This window comes from Papaver somniferum, chromosome 3 (genome assembly GCF_003573695.1).
Source record: "Papaver somniferum cultivar HN1 chromosome 3, ASM357369v1, whole genome shotgun sequence".
NCBI classification, from domain to species: domain Eukaryota; kingdom Viridiplantae; phylum Streptophyta; class Magnoliopsida; order Ranunculales; family Papaveraceae; genus Papaver; species Papaver somniferum.
This window is the reverse complement of record NC_039360.1, coordinates 185,085-206,297: the sequence shown is the minus strand read 5'-3', so window position 1 is coordinate 206,297 and position 21,213 is coordinate 185,085. Positions and strand designations below refer to the sequence as shown.

Genomic DNA, 21,213 nt, shown 5'->3' with positions numbered 1-21,213 from the left:
TTATAAGTTATGTACGCCTCATGGGGCGTTAACTATATAAACGTCTGGATTCAGGTGTTGGCTTTATGTACACCCCATGGGGAGTTAACTATATAAACGCCCAACATTCAGGCGTTATCTTTATAAACGTCCCATTTCAGGCGTTATCTTTATCAACGCCTGATTCCAGGCGTAATATTTATAAACGGAATGTCTTTATCAACGTCTGGTTCCAGGCGTAATCTTTATCAACGATTGACGATCAAACGAACTTTATATCAACGCGCGACTAAATTTACTCTCCCCAGTTACGCCACACGACGGACTAAATCCAAATTTGATTTTTTTTTTTTAGTCTTTGGTCTTTGATTATACTCGAACCATTGTGGACGCTCTTAGGGTTTTATTTTTTTTCTATCCGGGTGGTTTCTTAGAAAACAGCTGCATGCGATGGGTTTGAAAAGTAAAGAAAGAAGAAGTGAAGAAATCCCCGAGGAAGAAAAACTGGCTAAGATCCCTAAAACTGAGGATGATACCGTCATTAGGTAACACAATCTCATCTCTGTGTTAATTCTTTAGGAGTGTTCTCGTTTTGTTTTTTTAAAGCAATTTCGTTATTTATCTATTTATTTTTATGGAATCTGATTGATCGATTAATTGAAATATATTTGGGGTAGAATTGCACTTTTAGGTCTAGAGCATCATTGTCATATCAAAATCTTTGCAGTATGATTGTGGATTTTATTCTAATTGGCGTATGTATTATGTGGATTTATATACTGAAATTCGCAATATTAGTCTACTGATTTCTTGTTGTCTAGATGCGTGCTGCTACTATTTTGTGATAGAGTCACAAGTTAAGGAGGTGTGGGGGGAAAATCCTGACTTGAGACAACTGATGTAATTGATTTGTTTTATGAAATGTATTCTGCATTTGTTTTGCACTGCCGGGTGCAATATATAGTTATAATTTGATTTTGTGTTGATTGGTTATATACAGCTCTGAGGTGATGAAGAATGCTCTGGAAAAATGGACTTGTTATCATGATATGGCGAAGATTGTGGAACCCTGGGTTGATAATGCGATTCTAGAGAAGATGCCAGATCGTGGTTATAAAAATCGCAGTCAAGTATATGAGGATTTTTGCATCCTCAACGTAATGAAGCTCTCTCTGCTAATTGATTATCTTTTCCTATTTGTAGACTGATCAACACTCTTTCTTTGTAATAATAATAATATATGTGTTTCAATGTACATTTAGTCTCTTCATGCTAAGCTGAAAGCTGAACGCCAAGCGCGTATCCTCACCATTGCACTCTATGAGGCTGAGATCTTACACACCTATGCCCTGAAGACAAAATACAAGGTTAGCAGATGCGACTTAACTCTTCTTTTTATTCTTCATTTATATCATCTTCTTATTGTTTGTTCTTACTGTCATGATACTTTAGTAAAAGTTTCTGTAAGTTTAGGGTACGGTAGGGTAAAAGGTCATATGTAGTTGCCCAACGGTCATGGTTGTCAGTTGGCTTGTTAATCTGTCCAGAATTTGTTGTTTCTTAATCTACATCATCAGTCAGCTGAAATATACTAAGGGTTATTTTGAAAAAAAAAAAAAAAAACTGGACGGATTGACTAGTCAAGACGGTCTACACTCTTTGGGCAACAATGTAGCAAACTCGACCCTCTTACTCTACCATACCTTAACTTATGACCTTTTTACAAAAGAAAATAATTGTGCTATCGTTGTTGTGATTGCACAAGCACAGATACTTGTTAGTTTTGAAAGGATGTTAGAGGATACCACAGACCTGAGCGGCCATGAAAATTGGATACGACAAAAGTTAGAGAATCGTAATACTAAGAAGTTCCTGAAAAAATTCAAAGGTGACCTAAAAGTTACTAGGTCCCATTTGAAAGATTGGGGAGGTGATGTTAAGAGTGCGGTGGAAGAAAAAACGAAGAAAAAGCTGCAGCTTCTCAGGAGTTATTCACGCAGTGCAAATGAATTTCATGCCGGTAACTTTGATGACAGGAAAAAAGAATTCGAGGTAATATGAAGCAATGGTCATTTGTGATTCTAGTTTCCATTTTTTGGAGTTGAAACTAATCGTTATGCCATCTTATCATGTTCTGTTTTCTACACTATATAGTCAGTCGAGAAAGAAATCGCTGATGGATCAGCCTGCATTGATGCTGTAATCGAGTCTTGTGAAACTTTTGGTGTGACACTTCGCAGAGTTAAGTTGGCAACTGGTGGATTAATGCGGAGAGTATTTTTCCATTTACCCGCTGATAATGATCAGGTAATTGTTACCAACTGGTGTACTTTTGATGAGCAATTTTTTTGATGGATATTGTGGCACTAGTTATGCTCATTAGTGATCTTGTGTGGTTTTTATTTGGTATTAGAGTAATGATCTTGTGTTGTTTTTATTTGATAATATAGTTGATCCTGATAAAATCTTATGTATTGCTTCAAAAGAAGGATCTTGTACAAAAGTGGAATGAGCAGGAGCGAAACCGGACGCGCTAAAGAAACATAATCAACAAGATTTTGTGTTGCTTTTAAAAATCATAGAAGTGCTCTAGTATCTTTTTCAGTTTATAACAACATTGTCTTTTTATTTTGTATTACTAAAAGCACTTAAATTATGTATGGGATTTCAGCATTTGGAAGTGGTATAGAACTAAGTCCTTTTTCTTTACCAGAAGCACTTAATTGTGTATTGTTTAGCATTGGGAAGTGATATAAATCCAAGCTTTTCAAAGCAGAATTATGCATGTTATCTCTGGATATTACTCAAGAGTTGCATGATTGAGGAGACTATAAAACTGTTTTGTATTTTCCCTCTTCTTAATGGGCAACAATATTTTCACCCTTTACAATTCATCGAGGACTAAGATAAATAGCTGAGTCATGGCTGGGAATGAAGCTGGTGATGATAAGCGACTACGGCAGTCGTGTAGTTGTGAAATCTCCAAATTGCGATAACAAAAAGCTTCTTTCTTTTCTGTAAACAAAAGTTTCTTTTAATATTTTCATTATTTTTTCCCTCAACGGAAAACAAAAGGTAAGAGAGGAAATTGTGTAAAAATCGTGGTTGACTTGTAACTTGGTCCAAAATATCCTTACACTAATTATGCAAATTACTCGTATATATTTTAAAAGAATCTTTTATTTCTTTGTGTTTTCTTCTTTCGTGAAAATTTAAAAACCCTATAATGTAACTTTTCTTTTTACAAAATTCAACAAAACTAAGAATCCAGATTTGCATTGAAAGGCAATTTAACATATTATTCAGTCCAATGGCGAATCCAGAACGAAAGTTCAATGGGGTCACATTTATTCTCTAAGATCATAATAACTAAAAACGTAATAAAAAAAAGACAGTAAACCTCCGTTATAATAAACCCAATTCCACCAATAAAAAAAATTTAGCTAATTGAAGAACAAACAAAGATTTAAAAAATAAATTGAGTTTGAAGAACAAAAAATATAAAACCAAATAACATAGAGTAAGAACCTTTTCTTGAAAATGAAATCGATATAGTCAGAAACCGATTAGCTTTTAGATGTTCATACTTTTAGTCTTAAGAAAATCAATTTATTTACGATGAAATAGGGATTTTATATATAAATAATCCTTAGTTTTATGGTAGTTTCGTATATATGGGAAATTGTCATAAATATTGTGGGGGACAAAAAATAATTTTGAATGAAAATCGCATCTGATTCTTCTTCTCTCAAAAATCTTATGGGGGTTAGTGGGGTGTGGATTCATCCCTGATTCAATCCTTCTCAAGTTTACATCGTATGACGATGGAGGTTGTATCCATGATACTATTGACATATTGGAACTGATAAAGTTTGCAATAACAATTGATGAAAATGAGAGGGTGCCAAGTATACATTTTCGTTCGGAAACCTGTATGGACAAACTTATTACAATAAACAGTATAGATAAACAACTGAGATCTTGTACGTGAATTGTAAACAAGTTTACTTTGACGATCTTAAAAATCAATATACAAAAATCAACCTAATATATACTCGAACTGTATGTAAATAGAATATCAACAAGAACACGTCTTGTAATATATATTTGAAGATACGAGTTCACAAGAATACTATTAATAGGTTATGTATACTTCAAGCTTGAAAACTTTCTAGGTTGGTTAATGTACTACTTGTCATATTTTTATTATAAAGATAAACAATATAATTTGGAAAAGAAATAACACAAGACACCAGAAATTTTTTAATGAGGAAAACTGCAATGTGTAGAAAACCTCGAGAGATAGTCAAGTCTTGAACACCGTACTATATTAATCCACTACAGACACTAGCCTACTGGTAGGCTTCTAAAAGGTCTAAAAATTATCCCCGGCCAAAAACTTGGTGGGCCCGGAGATATGTATAAAATTAAGCGAATAAAAACGCGGGCCTACAGTAATACCGCAAGTGCACGGTCGTCAGTTGTAGCTCGTGCAAGTACGGGTCGATCCACAGAGATCGGGTGTGTTTTGGAAGTGATTTAGCTAATTGGGTTCCTAGATTTGCTTTGGGCTTAGAAGCCTTTTGGCTTAAATTGGGCTTGAGTACTAATGGGTTTGTTCACAATAAAATGAACTGAGCTTGGGCTCAGTTAGTCTTTGAAATGCAAATGGGCTTAGGCCTTAAACTTAGGCTTTTGATTAAGCCTGAATTGGATTGGGCCTTAATAATGAACTTGGGCTTTGGTTTTGGTCTTCTGATGAGCCCAAGTTGTGCTCTGGGCTTTTGGTTTTAGAAACTGGGCTTGGTTACTGAGGACTGGGTCTTAGGCTTCACTGAAGTGAATTGGGCTCAGTTGGATTGGCCTTTGCTTGGCTGCAGGAGCAGCAAGTTCTGCACAGCAGCTGCAGGAGAAGAAGTGGCAGCAGCTTGGCAGCAGGCTTGGCAGAGGCAAAGAAGCAGCAGGCACCAGTAGCAGCAGTAGGGCAGCTGCACAGCAGGTAGTAGCAGCAGCAGGAGCAAGAGCTGCACAGCAAGGCCAACAGCAACAGCAAAAGGAGAAGTGCTGCAGGGCAAGTGCAACAGCAACAGCAACACAAGGAGTGGTAAACAGTGGCTCTAGGCCAAATTGGAAGCAAACCAGAGAAGCAACAGAGTTGCAGGGCAGGGAAGAAACAACAAGGCAAAAGCAATGGAAGAACTAAACAGCAAAAACAAAACAAAAGCAAAACAAAACAAGAATGAACCAAGGCCTAAGGCCAAGGGCAGGGTTGTGGTGAAGCTAACAGAACAAACATAGAAAAGAAATTGTGGATGGGAAGTGCAGGGAGATGGATGAGAGTTTCCTTTACCTAGCCAGTTCACCTAGGTTAAGTTCTTGTCAAATATCTAGTTAACCAACCTTACAGCCTTAGCTAACCCCTAGTATTGGCTGTCTGTTTAAGGCACAACCAATCACAGACTAACTAGGCAGTGGTTTACTAACTAATGTAGCTAATTAATTCCTTAGAGCCACCACTGACCCCTAGCATTAGTGGTCTTCTTACAACACCACTAATCACAAATCAGTTGGGCACTTAGGAGTCTAACTAGCCTAAGCTATTTTAAGCTCAGCAAAAACCATCCTAATAGCTAACCATCATGGTTCAGTTGTTCTCTCACCCTAGTGGGGAATTAGAACATGTTGCAGTTAAGAGTCCTCATGGTTGTCAAGCATCAAAACTCAGAATAAGAACATGTGAGTTAAACAGGGGACTTACAAGCTCATGTGTAGAAACAAACACACAAACTAATTAAGACAAACATAACATGGATAATACAATCACACACAGAACACAACAGGATATAGCATAACATAACAAACATAACAGGAGCATAACAATTAACAGGAAACAATATTAAGCAGAACACATTATCATTTAACAGGACATGAAAGTCCTGGATGTTGGCTACTCCAAGCATAATTTTTACATCATACCCACAAGGCTATTTATAGTCACAGACCCAAATTTCTCAAAACCACAAAATTAGGGTTCTTCCCCAAAAATCAGTTGAATTAGGTTTACCTAATTTCTTTGAAATTGATCCTTGAAATCGTCGACCCATGCTTTGTAATTGCTCCCTGACCTCTTCTCATGCGCCAATTGCAACTCTAGGTTACCTAATTTATCAGTTCTTCACGCCTAGGGTTTCAGGCAAAGAAGCGTGAAAAAGTGAGAAAATAGGGAACTAGAGGGCTAGGGGGGAGATGGGTTTTGGTTGTTGGGCGATAGGGTGATGATGGTGGAGGTGTGGTGGTGGCAGTGAGTTGGTGGCAGAGGTGGAGAGGGTGGTGGTGTACGGTTTCTGCAGAGGGAGGTGATGGAGGAGAGGGGCTCGATGGTTTGGGAGAAGGGTGCGTTTGGGTAGGGTGTAGGTGCTCGGTCGCTAGGGTGTGAGGCGGGTCTATCAAGAGATGATGTTTCGTGAGATGGGCCGTGGGATGTGAAGCTGGTTGGCAGATCGGACGGTGATGCGGAGGCAAGCGATGATCGACCGTTGGATTATATGATACAACAAAATGAACGGTACTTGATGGAGTTAGGTACTGTAGTGTGAGGCGGAGATATCAAACTTCGATGCACAGCAAGGGAGCGACCGTTGGATTCAACTACCATCTAATCTGAAGGCTTGGAATTTCAGCGCTGTGGTGCTCGGCAGGGACATCAGATTTTGATGATCTATGAAGGAGCGACCGTCGGATGCTTCTGAGAAATGATCTGATGGCTGAGAACGGAGGCGCTTTTGTGTGTAGAAAATGAGGTTGTGCGCACCATTCTTCGCGGCTTCCTTGCGTAATTTCTCCCGGCTTTTCACTACTTTTCTGCTCTTTTCGCTCCGCGACTCATCCGAACTTTATTTACTACCTAAAAATGCAAAATTAATTAATAAAAATATTTATTCTTGAAAACAATGAAAATACAGAATATGGGATAAAATGTAGAATTAATGCATAAAGATGAGTTAAATTGCCAACAAAAAGGGATAAATATATACAATATTTGGCACTCATCAAATACCCCCAAACCTGAATTTTACTTGTCCTCAAGTAAAACAAAACTAAGGAAATCCTAACTATACCACTGTCGCTGGTCTCTCGAATGCATTTAGCGTATGCACTAAGCCTTTTAAACCACTAAGTGTCCCTAGTGGACGAGTTGAAGTCTCGTGAAGGTTTACCAGAGGTGTGCCTACAAAACCTAAGGACAAAATATGAGCTCAGATTCCATCAAACGTGACATGTGCAAAACAGTTAAGCTCACAGCAAAATGGAGATGTCAATCTAGCTATCGAAGGCACAATCCTAGCACTGATAACAAATAAAGACATGTGATAAGAGTGTAAAGTGTATCTACACATGTGTAAAGAAAGATCTGAAGTCATGACTACTAATCACCAAGAGATAGTTTCTCAGGCTAAGAACTGAGGTCGAAATCTAGCTAGCTGTCCGGACTTTACGAGAATTGTGAATGAGTTGGAGGTATTTCACAATTACTCGCGTTGTACATCAATGGCATACACCCTCCTTGCTTACAACACAAAAACACAAAGATGACTATTTACATGACTCTTATTTACATTGACAATTCTCTTTTTATTTTGGAACAAGAGATGATGGAATTGATAAATACTTGATTTTTTTGGTATTTTTCTGATATTTTTTTCTGAATATATACATCGTTTTTTTTTTTTTTTTTTTTTTTTTTTTTTTTTTTTTGAGCAAGGAAACACTTTTGATACATAACAAAAGAAACAAAAGATTACATGACACTTTGCAAGAGGTAGCCCTTTTTGATGCACCCAGTTAAATTCGATGGTTGTCTTTCTTAATGTAACCTCCACCTTCTATCCCAACCAACCAAAGAACAAGCTAGTCCAGTTTCGTTCAGTATTCTAAAGTGATTGGCAATCGTAACTTCCTATCAAACACCTTGAAGATCGAGGCCATACATGTATTGGTAGATCGTGCGCGTGCAAATTTCTTATCACTATGTGAATTGTGCTAGAATCAGGGTGCCTAAATATCTAGACTAAGACTCCTAATAAAAATACATATTTGCACAAGAGTCAACATTTCAAGGTAAATGAGCTCCATTTTTATGATTTTTCATTTTTTAATTTTTTTGAATTTTGATTTTTTTAATTTTTTTTTGGAATTTTTCAATTTTTTCAAAAAGAAGAAGGAGTTCGTTTTTAATTATAGCATATTATCGTGGCATCTACTCTATACCCCCAAACCTAAACTAAACATTGTCCTCAATGTTTCAAAATATGGAAAGAATTAAAATGCAACATATGGAAAGGGACATGCTGAGTAGAGTAAAAGGAGAGAGAATACCCGATTTCGGCGAAAGCAGAATTAAAACTCCGTTATTCAAGGCAAAAATCCAACATATTTCAGCCGAGATCATATTGGATTAGCAAAATATATACAAAAGGAACAAAAGGGTTTTTAAAATTTTATCTACTGGATTATATACAAAAAAATTCACCATACACTAACAATCTAAAGAGTTGAGGATCAACCCAAAAGACAAAGTGTAAAGGTTTCAACAGCTTCACACAATAATAATAGGAAAGAAACGCAAGTGAAACTGTGAAACAAAATGAGCTATCCCCAAACCTGGATTTTACAGAAGATATAATTTTGAAAACAAAATCGCGCAGTTTCGGGGGTTCATCATGCAAAAGGTCTAGCTCGAAGTGAACTGTGCTAGGGACGGGCAAACATGCTAATTCCAACTGTGGTTCCTCAAATGTATTATACTTAGAAGCAAAATAGTCCAAGAGGACTTGGGGCACACAGTTCCAATCCTAGATTAGGAATTTTCAGAAAAGTTGGTTTAAATTTTGTTACAAACCAAATCTAGGTTGGGTGGAAGGCCAACAGATTGTGACTCATGTAGGAGGATAGGCACATCATTACTAATCACATCAACATCTCCTAAGTCTTCTACAAGTGTCACAACATGCTCACAATCATCAAACAGTTTAGCAAGTTCACACTCAGAATCATCAACATCATCAATAAATTCATTCTCATGCATTGGCAAATCAGGAGAAATATCACAATGTGACCTAGGTAGAGAATCAGACACATCAAATATATTTTCATGCATATTAGTGTCTACAGAAGATTCAACTATTCCTATGTCATGTTCATCTTCACAGAATAATTGTACGAATCCCATGTCAATATCAAAATCATATGAATTACAATGAGTATTAGAAAAAACAACATTCATGAAGGTCGAGGGCGAGAAGCCATATGTTTTTGAACCAACAGGTTCCACAATATTTTCATGTTCTTCTAACATATCATCATAATCATCATCATGGTAGCATGCATATTGGTCCTCATTAACAGTGGTGGTGTCGTTAGTCAATTCATGTTCCTTAAATTAGGTTCATATTCAACATCATTTACATGAATGGGACTAGACACTTCATTAGGGACAACATACATTTCCTCATGAATTTCCTCCTTTTGTAGGTGAAGCAAAATCTGATCTAAATATGCCTGAATTCGTGATGTAGATCTATCGAAGTTTTGCTCACTAAGTCTTAAAGCTTCTGTGGTGGAGTCTAAATTCATGGGAGTACAAAATTCTTCATGTTCAAATTGTGGTGAATGGTACATGTATGCATGGTCATTAGGGTCTACAAAATATTGATCGCAACCCTCAAAGGATTGATTATGGTCCCAATGACTACCATTCTCACAATTCATGGGCATTTCATACATTGGATTTTCTCTTGATGGCCTAAAATTATGCAAAATATGACAGTGCTCAACAGGGTGGTCTAAACTACCACATGCGGGACATGCATAGATTTCAGGTTGCCTAAGAAAATTAGATGTGACAGATTCTCATGTGATTGCATTTCTAAAGCTGCGATCTAGCTTCTAATTGATCCACAAGAGATGATTGTGTGAGTGAGGCACTAGCAAAATGTTCATTTTCACGTTGTGGCAAACGATGCATGTGTGAATAGTCATTAGGGTTCATGTATTGAGGCTCGGGACTTTGAAAATGTCCATAATAATTCCTATGACTATTGACATCATGGTCTATGGGAGGTTCATAACGTGAAGTATGTCCACGCGCAAGTTCTCTAAGGGATTCGTTGTATTCCCCAACTGTAGAAAAAGATCTAGACATGACTGGGCTCAAAGGCTAAGTAAAGAGTTTACAAAGCTCAAAATTTGGTTTTTAAGGGATTGGACTTTTTGGAAAAATTTGGTTTTGTTGGGAAAAATTTGGTTTTGGCGGGAGACATTTGGTTTTAATGGGAAAAAGAAAAATTTTGGTTTTTAATGTGGGAGCAGAATAAAATTTGGTTTTTTTTTGAATTTGGGAGCAAGTAAATTTTTTTTTTTTTTTTTTTTTAAATTATCCTATCATAAATTAGCACAACCCATAAAAGAAAATAATAACAACAATAATAATCACAAACCCATAAAAGAAAGAAAAAGAAAAAGAAGAAAGAAAAATTATTACAAGCCCAAATAAAAAAAAAATAAAAAAAACAAAAATTATTACAAGCCCACAAATTAAAAATGGAAGCCCACAGGTTGGGTTCTCTTAATGGGTTTAGGCTTACCTTTGAAGCACAGCCCAGCTGTTCAGTTAGGTTGCAAAAGCCCAGTTGGGCTTTGGATCATCCTAAGCTTTGGCTTTTCTGAGGCCCAGTTGGGCTTTGGTTCACCTTCTGCAGCTTACAGCCCAGTTGGGCTTTGGTTCACTTTCTTCACCTTCTGCAGCTTACAGCCCAGTTGGGCTTTTGGTTCACTTTCTTCACCTTCTGCAGCTTACAGCCCAGTTGGGCTTTGTCTTGCACCAGCTTCAGCAGGCAGCAGCAGCAGCAGCAGCTTAGGGGAGGCTAGCAGGTTGCAGGGAAAGCACAAGAGAGGAGCTGCAGGCAAGCAGCACAAAGCAACAGCAGCAGGAGAAGCAGGGCAGTTGAGGTAGCTGGAAAGAAAGCTGCAGCAGCACAGCAGCTTGGCAGCCAAGGCAGTAAGATTAAGAAAGGTCTAGCAACAGGCAACAGTTAGCTATCTAGCTAGCAAAGGATAGCCAGCAACAAGACCTGCACCAGCAAACAAATGCAGAGAACAGCAAACAAAGGTAGAACACAACAAAATCAAAATTCAAAAAAAAAAAAAAACAACAACAGCGCCGCTAACCGAGTCCCCGGCAGCGGCGCCAAAAACTTGGTAGGCTTCTAAAAGGTCTAAAAATTATCCCCGGCCAAAAACTTGGTGGGCCCGGAGATATGTATAAAATTAAGCGAATAAAAACGCGGGCCTACAGTAATACCGCAAGTGCACGGTCGTCAGTTGTAGCTCGTGCAAGTACGGGTCGATCCACAGAGATCGGGTGTGTTTTGGAAGTGATTTAGCTAATTGGGTTCCTAGATTTGCTTTGGGCTTAGAAGCCTTTTGGCTTAAATTGGGCTTGAGTACTAATGGGTTTGTTCACAATAAAATGAACTGAGCTTGAGCTCAGTTAGTCTTTGAAATGCAAATGGGCTTAGGCCTTAAACTTAGGCTTTTGATTAAGCCTGAATTGGATTGGGCCTTAATAATGAACTTGGGCTTTGGTTTTGGTCTTCTGATGAGCCCAAGTTGTGCTCTGGGCTTTTGGTTTTAGAAACTGGGCTTGGTTACTGAGGACTGGGTCTTAGGCTTCACTGAAGTGAATTGGGCTCAGTTGGATTGGCCTTTGCTTGGCTGCAGGAGCAGCAAGTTCTGCACAGCAGCTGCAGGAGAAGAAGTGGCAGCAGCTTGGCAGCAGGCTTGGCAGAGGCAAAGAAGCAGCAGGCACCAGTAGCAGCAGTAGGGCAGCTGCACACCAGGTAGTAGCAGCAGCAGGAGCAAGAGCTGCACAGCAAGGCCAACAGCAACAGCAAAAGGAGAAGTGCTGCAGGGCAAGTGCAACAGCAACAGCAGCACAAGGAGTGGTAAACAGTGGCTCTAGGCCAAATTGGAAGCAAACCAGAGAAGCAACAGAGTTGCAGGGCAGGGAAGAAACAACAAGGCAAAAGCAATGGAAGAACTAAACAGCAAAAACAAAACAAAAGCAAAACAAAACAAGAATGAACCAAGGCCTAAGGCCAAGGGCAGGGTTGTGGTGAAGCTAACAGAACAAACATAGAAAAGAAATTGTGGATGGGAAGTGCAGGGAGATGGATGAGAGTTTCCTTTACCTAGCCAGTTCACCTAGGTTAAGTTCTTGTCAAATATCTAGTTAACCAACCTTACAGCCTTAGCTAACCCCTAGTATTGGCTGTCTGTTTAAGGCACAACCAATCACAGACTAACTAGGCAGTGGTTTACTAACTAATGTAGCTAATTAATTCCTTAGAGCCACCACTGACCCCTAGCATTAGTGGTCTTCTTACAGCACCACTAATCACAAATCAGTTGGGCACTTAGGAGTCTAACTAGCCTAAGCTATTTTAAGCTCAGCAAAAACCATCCTAATAGCTAACCATCATGGTTCAGTTGTTCTCTCACCCTAGTGGGGAATTAGAACATGTTGCAGTTAAGAGTCCTCATGGTTGTCAAGCATCAAAACTCAGAATAAGAACATGTGAGTTAAACAGGGGACTTACAAGCTCATGTGTAGAAACAAACACACAAACTAATTAAGACAAACATAACATGGATAATACAATCACACACAGAACACAACAGGATATAGCATAACATAACAAACATAACAGGAGCATAACAATTAACAGGAAACAATATTAAGCAGAACACATTATCATTTAACAGGACATGAAAGTCCTGGATGCTGGATATTCCAAGCATAACTATTACAACACACACATAAGGCTATTTATAGTCACAGACCCAAATTTCTCAAAATTATAAAATTAGGGTTTATAGAAAAATCCCCAAATTCCAACAGTGAAATTAGCTCACCTAATCGTCAAATTGACGTCGACCCATCCTTTCTCTGACTCTCCTGTATCACTCCATGCCTTCAATTTCACTCTAGCTCAACCTAATTTACCAATTTTGCACGCCTAGGGTTTCTGATAGAGAACGTGCAAAAATTGAGAAAATAGGTGGCTAAGGAGAAGGGAACAGATGGTATTGGTTGTTGGGTGATGGGGTGATGATGGTGGAGGAGTGGTGGTGGCAGTGGAGTTGGTGGTGATGATGGTGGTGCGGCAGTTGCAGGGTGATGGCTCTGCAGAGGGGGGTGGTGGAGGAGATGGCTCGACTGTTTGGGAGAAGGGGGTGTTTGGGTAGGTGGTATAGGTTCGGTTGCTAGAGTGTGAGGCGGCTTCATCAAATTTGATGTTCTGCGACGCTGAGTCATTGGATGCGAAGCTGGTAGGTAGATCGGACGGTGATGTGAAGTGAAGCTTGTAGCGACCGTCAGATTTTTTGATACAACGAAATCAACGATGCCAGATGGAGTTAGGTGTTGTAGTGTTAGGCGGAGATATCAAACTTCGATGCACAGCAAGGGAGCGACCGTTGGATTCAACTACCATCTAATCTGAAGGCTTGGAATTTCAGCGCTGTGGTGCTCGGCAGGGACATCAGATTTTGATGATCTATGAAGGAGCGACCGTCGGATGCTTCTGAGAAATGATCTGATGGCTGAGAACGGAGGCGCTTTTGTGTGTAGAAAATGAGGTTGTGCGCACCATTCTTCGCGGCTTCCTTGCGTAATTTCTCCCGGCTTTTCACTACTTTTCTGCTCTTTTCGCTCCGCGACTCATCCGAACTTTATTTACTACCTAAAAATGCAAAATTAATTAATAAAAATATTTATTCTTGAAAACAATGAAAATACAGAATATGGGATAAAATGTAGAATTAATGCATACAAGATGAGTTAAATTGCCAACAAAAAGAGATAAATATATACAATATTTGGCACTCATCACCTACTATCATACTTCGTACTAGAATGTAGTTGAGACTTAAACAACTGAGATCTGTAGTTATGGTTAGACTCCTTGCAGGGTCGAAATACTCCGTAATCATTTTGGTTAGATTTTATTACTGTTGTGGAGCTATATTTAGGTGAATAGTAAAGACGACAAACTAGAGAAAAAAGATTGTGAGAAAAAAAATTAACTATTTTTTTTCTCTTGTCAATTTTAGTTTTTACAAAATTTAATTTATAGATGTAAAGAAACTTAATTGATAATATTTTGTGAAATTTAAACTAAAGTTGAAAGTGCATCGAGGTAATAAAAAAGACATTGGCTACGGCCTATGAGGTTAGGGGGACTAGCTAGGAGTCCTGATTCAATCTCGATGAGCTATCGACATAGTACTTGGCAAGGTGTCTAGTCAAATCTAATGCGGAGATTTTCTTATTAATTTAATTTTAACAATTATTAAATCATAAAATTTCTTTTTTCTCTAATTATTTTTGCAACTAGTCCATAAGTTTATAACAATATTTAGCAAAACACACGAAGTACCTTCTAATTTTGACCCTATAGTAAGATCTGAAGAAGCAAGCATAAACTTAGACTTCCCACCGAGTTATGGAAAGGTGATGCATGAATAATTGTTCCAAATGTGTTTGATTCATTCTGGTTTGAACTTGGATCAAAATCATGCTAAACCCAAACAGTTTATGAGCATTAAGTTTTGAAGATTCCAGTTCCGGAAGAGGTCAACATGATTGAGATCTTCGTTCATATACAAGCGGCAAAAGCCTGACCAATTTTTTTACGCCTAGTTACAGACGTTTGAAATTTGTGAACTTTAAAGAGACTGGTATGATAATTTCGGTGGTATTATCGAGCCTGGGAAGAGAGTTTTTGTAACTTGAAATTGAGATAAACCTAATAACACCCTTACCATGCGCATGGTTCAGGTCGATATTGGGAACTAGCGCATTCCCTATGCCATTTATGTCAGTCTGTTTATCAGAACGCTTTCAATGTACGTGTTCAGTTCCAAAACAATGGTGTTTTATTCTGGTAGTCAGAAATCACGTTAAACAATGGCGGCGGCAATCAAGTTTCATTTAAGAAAAGGCGAGCCAAAGGATTTGACAGCGGTAGTTGGGAGTCGTGTGCTAAAATTGACGTACACCTCTCATCTTACTTAGGGTAGGGTAGGTCACGAGTGAGGGGCGCTGTACCACAAAACTCAAAATCATTAGAATAATTTTTTTGTTTACGTATTAAAGATGATAAATAATAATGGGGTTCAGTTCTGTTGTTGTAGCCAAAGGATTTTGCAGCAGATTTTGTAGTATCGATGTAGAAAGATAATAATAATAATTATTATGCAACTGATCTTCAGAGATTTCTATATATACTCCTGAATTTGTATGTAAAATTCCACTGTTTAGTGGAAGGACAGCTACGGATACTGGGATCGCTAGTCTTCTTAAGATTCCAATAACAGAGTATTACAACAACTTGAAACAACGACCTATGAAGAAGTGGACAGTGGTTCTCTTAACGACCTAGATGTTTTTTAAGCTTAGCATACCACTGCAGCACTTCGATTAGTTGCTCATCAGGAAGATCTCCCTAAATGCTCTGGTTCAGAAACATCCGGAGATGGCAACCAGCACTTTTCATTTTCGATTGTTTTGTTAAAGATTCCACTCTATTTAAGGCAATTTTATGCTTCAAGTTCTAAGCAAGATTGGTAAATCATCCAATGTTAGTGAGAGTTCTTAAACTTGTTTCTGAATATCAGCTACTCACTTGCTTCTTGAATTCTTTTCTGAGGACTGCATTAAGCTCTCAATATATCCAAAACTCATAGTTGTCAATGGGATTCTGCTAAAACGTAAACCAAACAAGAAGAAATTAGAAGACATCCTAAATTATAACAGAGAAAAGAATTCCAAGGTTTCATATTTCTTCAGATGCAATGGACAATTTTGCACTGCAAACACATATATGAATTGGGATTTGGTTACCTGATTAAATGTTCAGAACACCATTAATGAAGATTATATTCTTTTGAACAAATTTGCATTGCACTCCAACATAAATTTCTTTCAAAGAAACATGAAAGGGCTCATCCCAACACCCATGAAAAATAATTACAGATAGTTTAAGAGTTAAGCAAAACAAGAAGTTGATTAAAGCATACAAAGTAATTACAATAAACAATACTAATGATTACTGTGATTGATGTAATCTAAAAACAAAACGTGCACAAACTAACACTAGACCAGGTCAGATGTTTGCTCGCAAGCCCACAATTCCATGAGAAAGCTAAAGTCTTCCAATAGGACAAAGATATCGAGGTATGGTGGAAGGACTACTCTTAGACTCTAGAGGCTACCAAGTGAAGTTTGGACTTATTCTAAATACTAAATCATTGAAGAAATATAAGCTTAACCACTTTAAGAGGCAATGATGCCTCTGTACGAAATAAAATGACTCAATACAACTTTGATACAAGAAAACTAGGATTGGAGGATTGAAAGCTGCTAAAGATTGCATCAACTCTAAGATTTAATATATGATATTATTTTTACTGATGTACTTCATAGGAAACTAGATGATTGCAGAGTAGAACTTGGCTTTCAATTATGTCTGACAAATCATTTAATCTATACTCCGAAGCAAAACTTTGAATTGAAGTATCAGCATTACCTCTATGAAACCATTTAAGCAAATGCGACAACAATTCATGTTATCGTGATCCTTTGAAAATCATTTGCCAATGTATAATGATCAAAAAATTGTCTTATGACCAATGTAGTCAATATCGGATACCGGTTTGTCTCGGCTGAGGACCGGTACACTGGTACAACATTGTATCGGGGAGATCTCGGTTTCAAATATCGGGGAGATATCGGTTCTAAATTTATATCTATAATTTATATTGTTTCACACAAAATTATACAACATTAAAATGCATCAATTTTAGAAAAACAAACAAGTTCATTCAAAACATAAGAGTCGTCGTATGAAGTTCAAATTGGAAAAATGGGAGAATTCACAACTTTAAAGTTCACAATCTGGAAACATAATTAAACATGGACATTACAATTTTAATCAAAATCATTCGATTCATCATAGATATCATAATCTTCCGTAGCTCCATCATCTCCACCAAGTAGTCCATAATTAGAGTCCAACATCAAGTCATCAGTATCATATCCACTATATTCAGAGTCAGTTGGATAAGTAGATTTGCGTCGGGAGATACAAGCACTTTTACCAACAACTGGCATACCTTTTTCACCAACAATATCTTGCAAATCATCCAAAATAACATTATCTCCTTGTACAACCAAGTCATCCAAATTCTCTAAAGCCAACCATTCATCATTGTCATCACGCTCATCCAGAAAAATGGGATCATGAGCTTTCGGATCATCATTATATTCACTGATTTCTTTGTATCGACGTTCCAATTTCTTGTTGTATTGAATAAAGACGCTATCATTCAATTTTTGTTGCTTTATGCGATTTCGCTTCTTTGAATGCAACTGAAAGACGAAAGGATAATAAGTAAATGAAATGAAACACATCAAACAGATTGAATCTTGATGTTCATCATTATAAATTGAACCAAATAGAAAAGCCAAATATAAATCAAGTGTGTTGGAACATAACTTAGTATTTAGCGACCCTAAATGCAGGGAAAAGGAGAAGACAGGTTTAGATTGACTCACCACCGGTCCATCAAAGGTAGCGATGGCAGCACAGAGAACAATACCATGATCATTTTGATTTTGGGTCATAGACTGATTTGGATCATTAGCACATGACATCATATGGAACAATGAAAAATGCCCTACTCTTGCTCATATAGTGGTATACAATGTTAACACATTACACATTAACTACAACTTGGTGTGTCGCGGCACCTCAGGAAACTGAATTACAGGCATACATATGGTCTAAATACCCTTACAGGAAAATGGTAATACATGAAAAATAATCAGTGCAAGTAAGACTCAACAAGATTAGAATACTTACATTCTGAAATGTGCTCCAGTTTCGCTCACACGGGGAAGCAGAACAAGTAAGACTCAATACCCTTATTGCAAATTTTTGTAGGTTTGGGGTATCGATTCCTCCATATGTAATCCACCAATCATCTGTCATAAACACGGACAAAATAATTATACAAATGCATAGGTAACACAGATGTAATCAAACCTTCAACTTACATAACAAACAAACTTACGAGGTTGATCTTTATATCTTCTTTTTTTGCAAACCGGAGTTCCCAAGATCCCGTTAGCATCACTGTAGTCTCTCAATTCAGTTGTAGCTTTCTCAAGATCTTCTTCATTGGGAATAAGCCTTTGCATTGCTGTATGAAGTCCCCTTTTGATTTCTATGTACTTAAGATCATTATCCATTAGATGAGCAGGGACTTTGTAGAATATGGAAGGATTTAAATAATATGCAGCACAATGTAGAGCATGATTGAAGTTATTCTTCCATCTTTTATCAAAGATAGCCTTAATTACAGCCCAAGTACTATCATCTTGACTGAAATTCTCCTCGAGTTTCTCCCTTGCTATCCTCATTGCTTCATAAAAACAAGGCATTGTAGGTTTGCGCTCGATATCCACTAACCTTACAACCTTAACCAAAGGCTTTAGCACTCTACAAGAATAATCAACATCTTCCCAAAATGTACTGCTTGTGACAATTTTAAGTACATTAATTCCCATAGTTTCTTTTGCAAACCTCATTTTCAACCACTTATCATTCACAAACATTATTTGCAAATGGGTTTTATTCTTTGCAAGACTTTCTAGTGTGTAGTACTGAGTTGCAAATCTAGTCTTTGTAGACCTATGTAATTCACCACCGATCATCTCCCTCATTAAGATTAATACTTGAAAATGAGCATAAATATATGTAACGAGTCTCTTACCTAGAATGACGGCTGTCTTGATTCGTGGAAGCTTGCCACCAAGTTCTTCTAGCATCAACCGAACACAATGAGCACCACAAGGAGTCCAAAACATATTTGGGTATTCAAGCATTAAATCTTTCCCTGCCTTTTTAAAATTTGAACCATTATCGGTAATGAACTGAACTATATTTTCTTCCCCAACATCGTTAATTACCTCCTTTACAAGCCCACGTATAAAATCAGCATCATTGGTTCTGTTTGACGCATCCACAGACTTCAAAAAAACTGTCCCTTTCGGAAAATTCACCAAAAAGTTAATAAGATGTCGCTTTTTCCCATCTGTCCAGCCATCAGACATGATAGAACATCCAAACCTCTTCCAATGTTCCCTAAATGTATCAACAAATTTCTTCATTTCTACTAACCGGTCCTTGAAAAGATTCGTACGAATCTGATGGTAAGATGGTGGGGGCATAGCTAACAAAAAACAACATAAAAAGCAAAAGTAAACCAAATGAATATACGATAAGAAGAACAGATTAAAGCACGTATTATAGCTAAAATCAACTGAGCATATCACAACTGCTTACCTTTCCCATAGTCGCCTATTGCATATATCATTTCTTTGAAACTTGGGCAACGAACAGTGTTAAATGATACTGAATTCTTAGTCATCCAAGCTGAAATGCATTTCCATGCAGTCTTCATTAACTTCTCTTTCACAGCTGAGTCTCTTTCAAGAGTGGCCTGTTGAGTTTTTTTGTGGTCTGTCTTCATATATAAATCAATTGGACCTCTACTATTACTTTGGCTTATCCTCTTTCTCTTTGTCTGATTCTGAGAAACTAGTTGACTAGCACCCACACCAGCACTAGCACCAGCACCAGCACCACGACTGCCCATATTGCCATCAATTTCAACTTCTTGTTCTTCAACATCGGTATCAGCATCAGAGGCTTCATCTGAGTTGTTTGCACGCCGATACGCTAAATCAATGTTATCCTTATGAGCTTTTTTGGTCCTCTTTACAGAATTCACCAGACCAACTTTGTTCATAATATCAATGGACACATTTGGACATGAAGAAACATTCCCTTTAATATGTAAAAGATGCTCCTTAAGCCTAGTAATTCCACCACCACGAATTAATTTCTTACATAACAAACAAGTAATTATATTTTGATTTGCTAGGTCTTGGCGTTCACCCCATTCCCATGCTGGATCTTTAGTTTGAGTAGCCGAAGAAGAGGGCAATAAATCACAGGTAGTGTTTGCCGTATTTGAATTTGATGCATTAGAAGAATCCATAATCACAACCTACAACAGAAATAAAACAAATTAAATCCCAGGAACAGACTGATAATGTATGCAACTACATACTAATACTATCATCAACAACACAACAAATTAAACCTCAACATTTCCATCAACAACACAACAGATTAAACCTCAACATTTCCATCAACAACCAATCTTAAGGAAATCAGTAGCAATAAGTAAAACAGAAAATTCAAATCCAAATCCCTAAAACAGAAACAAACAAAACAAAAGTACAATAAGTATGTAAATAGACCTGAACCAAGCAAGAAAGACAATATAGAAAGAATATTATCACACAACTGTAGCTTCTTTGGGATTAATATATAAGCAGTGAAAATCAGTACACAAAAATTAAAATCGTTGTAATCTGTAAAGACATGGAGCTATCTATTTTAATACCCAGTTGCTAGATGAACTGTTTTGATGTTTCTTCAGCGACTTTGCCTTTGCTGGATATGCATATAAGATGTATCTTCCCTTGGACCTAAATTGCAAAAATCTAGCATCAGTTTTGGGTACCAGACTACCAGTATTTGTTAATGATCAAAACCAAATTACATTCCAATAGTCTTCTTAAAAACCCTAAAATACACCAAAATATGAACAAAGATTGACATAATCCATTTGAAATAGTTGACATAGATTGACATAATCGATTAATGATCAAAACTAACCTCTTGTTAAGATAGAATCAACTGAATCTCGCCATTAAAATAGAGAAGAAGAACCTGCAACGAAATTTGTAAAATCAACTCTCTACCCTTTGCGTATCGATGGGATTTAGGGATTAAATCTCTTCCCTTCTCTTATAATCCCGAAAATGCCCTCAGAAATTACAGCAAATGACAAATATCGCCGATAATACGATATTATCGGTGTACTGTATTTACCGTATCGGACGGTATTATCGGCACAAAAATCGTTTTGCGATATCGGGATTTCCGTATCGCTCAGTGTCCGATACCGGTAATATCGCCGATATTTCGGCCGGTATGGACGAAATTGACTACATTGCTTACGACGCAAAGTGTGAGC

The 21,213-nt window shown here is 37.5% G+C and overlaps 2 protein-coding genes across 4 annotated transcripts; one reads left to right on the top strand and one right to left on the bottom strand.

Moving 5' to 3' along the window:
* The first annotated feature begins 366 nt into the window (after positions 1–366).
* On the top strand, positions 367–2,914 carry LOC113360817. 3 transcript variants are annotated; one of them, XM_026604275.1, is made up of 6 exons: positions 367–524; positions 980–1,136; positions 1,242–1,346; positions 1,750–2,031; positions 2,134–2,286; positions 2,430–2,914. In XM_026604275.1, exons 1-6 carry the CDS (start codon positions 430–432, stop codon positions 2,514–2,516), a joined length of 879 nt encoding a protein of 292 aa, XP_026460060.1. In that variant the 5' UTR covers positions 367–429; the 3' UTR covers positions 2,517–2,914. The 3 variants fall into 3 exon arrangements, with proteins under 3 accessions (XP_026460060.1, XP_026460062.1, XP_026460061.1); XM_026604277.1 differs by having other exon boundaries at positions 368–524; positions 2,469–2,914; XM_026604276.1 differs by having other exon boundaries at positions 368–524; positions 2,466–2,769.
* A 14,115-nt stretch (positions 2,915–17,029) lies between these two features.
* On the bottom strand, positions 17,030–21,179 carry LOC113358880. Its single transcript, XM_026602601.1, has 6 exons — positions 20,853–21,179; positions 20,578–20,662; positions 19,449–20,175; positions 18,175–19,335; positions 17,964–18,085; positions 17,030–17,470 (listed from the first exon to the last, which is right to left on the bottom strand). Exons 3-6 carry the CDS (start codon positions 20,164–20,166, stop codon positions 17,030–17,032), a joined length of 2,442 nt encoding a protein of 813 aa, XP_026458386.1. The 5' UTR covers positions 20,167–20,175; positions 20,578–20,662; positions 20,853–21,179.
* Positions 21,180–21,213: the final 34 nt, after the last annotated feature.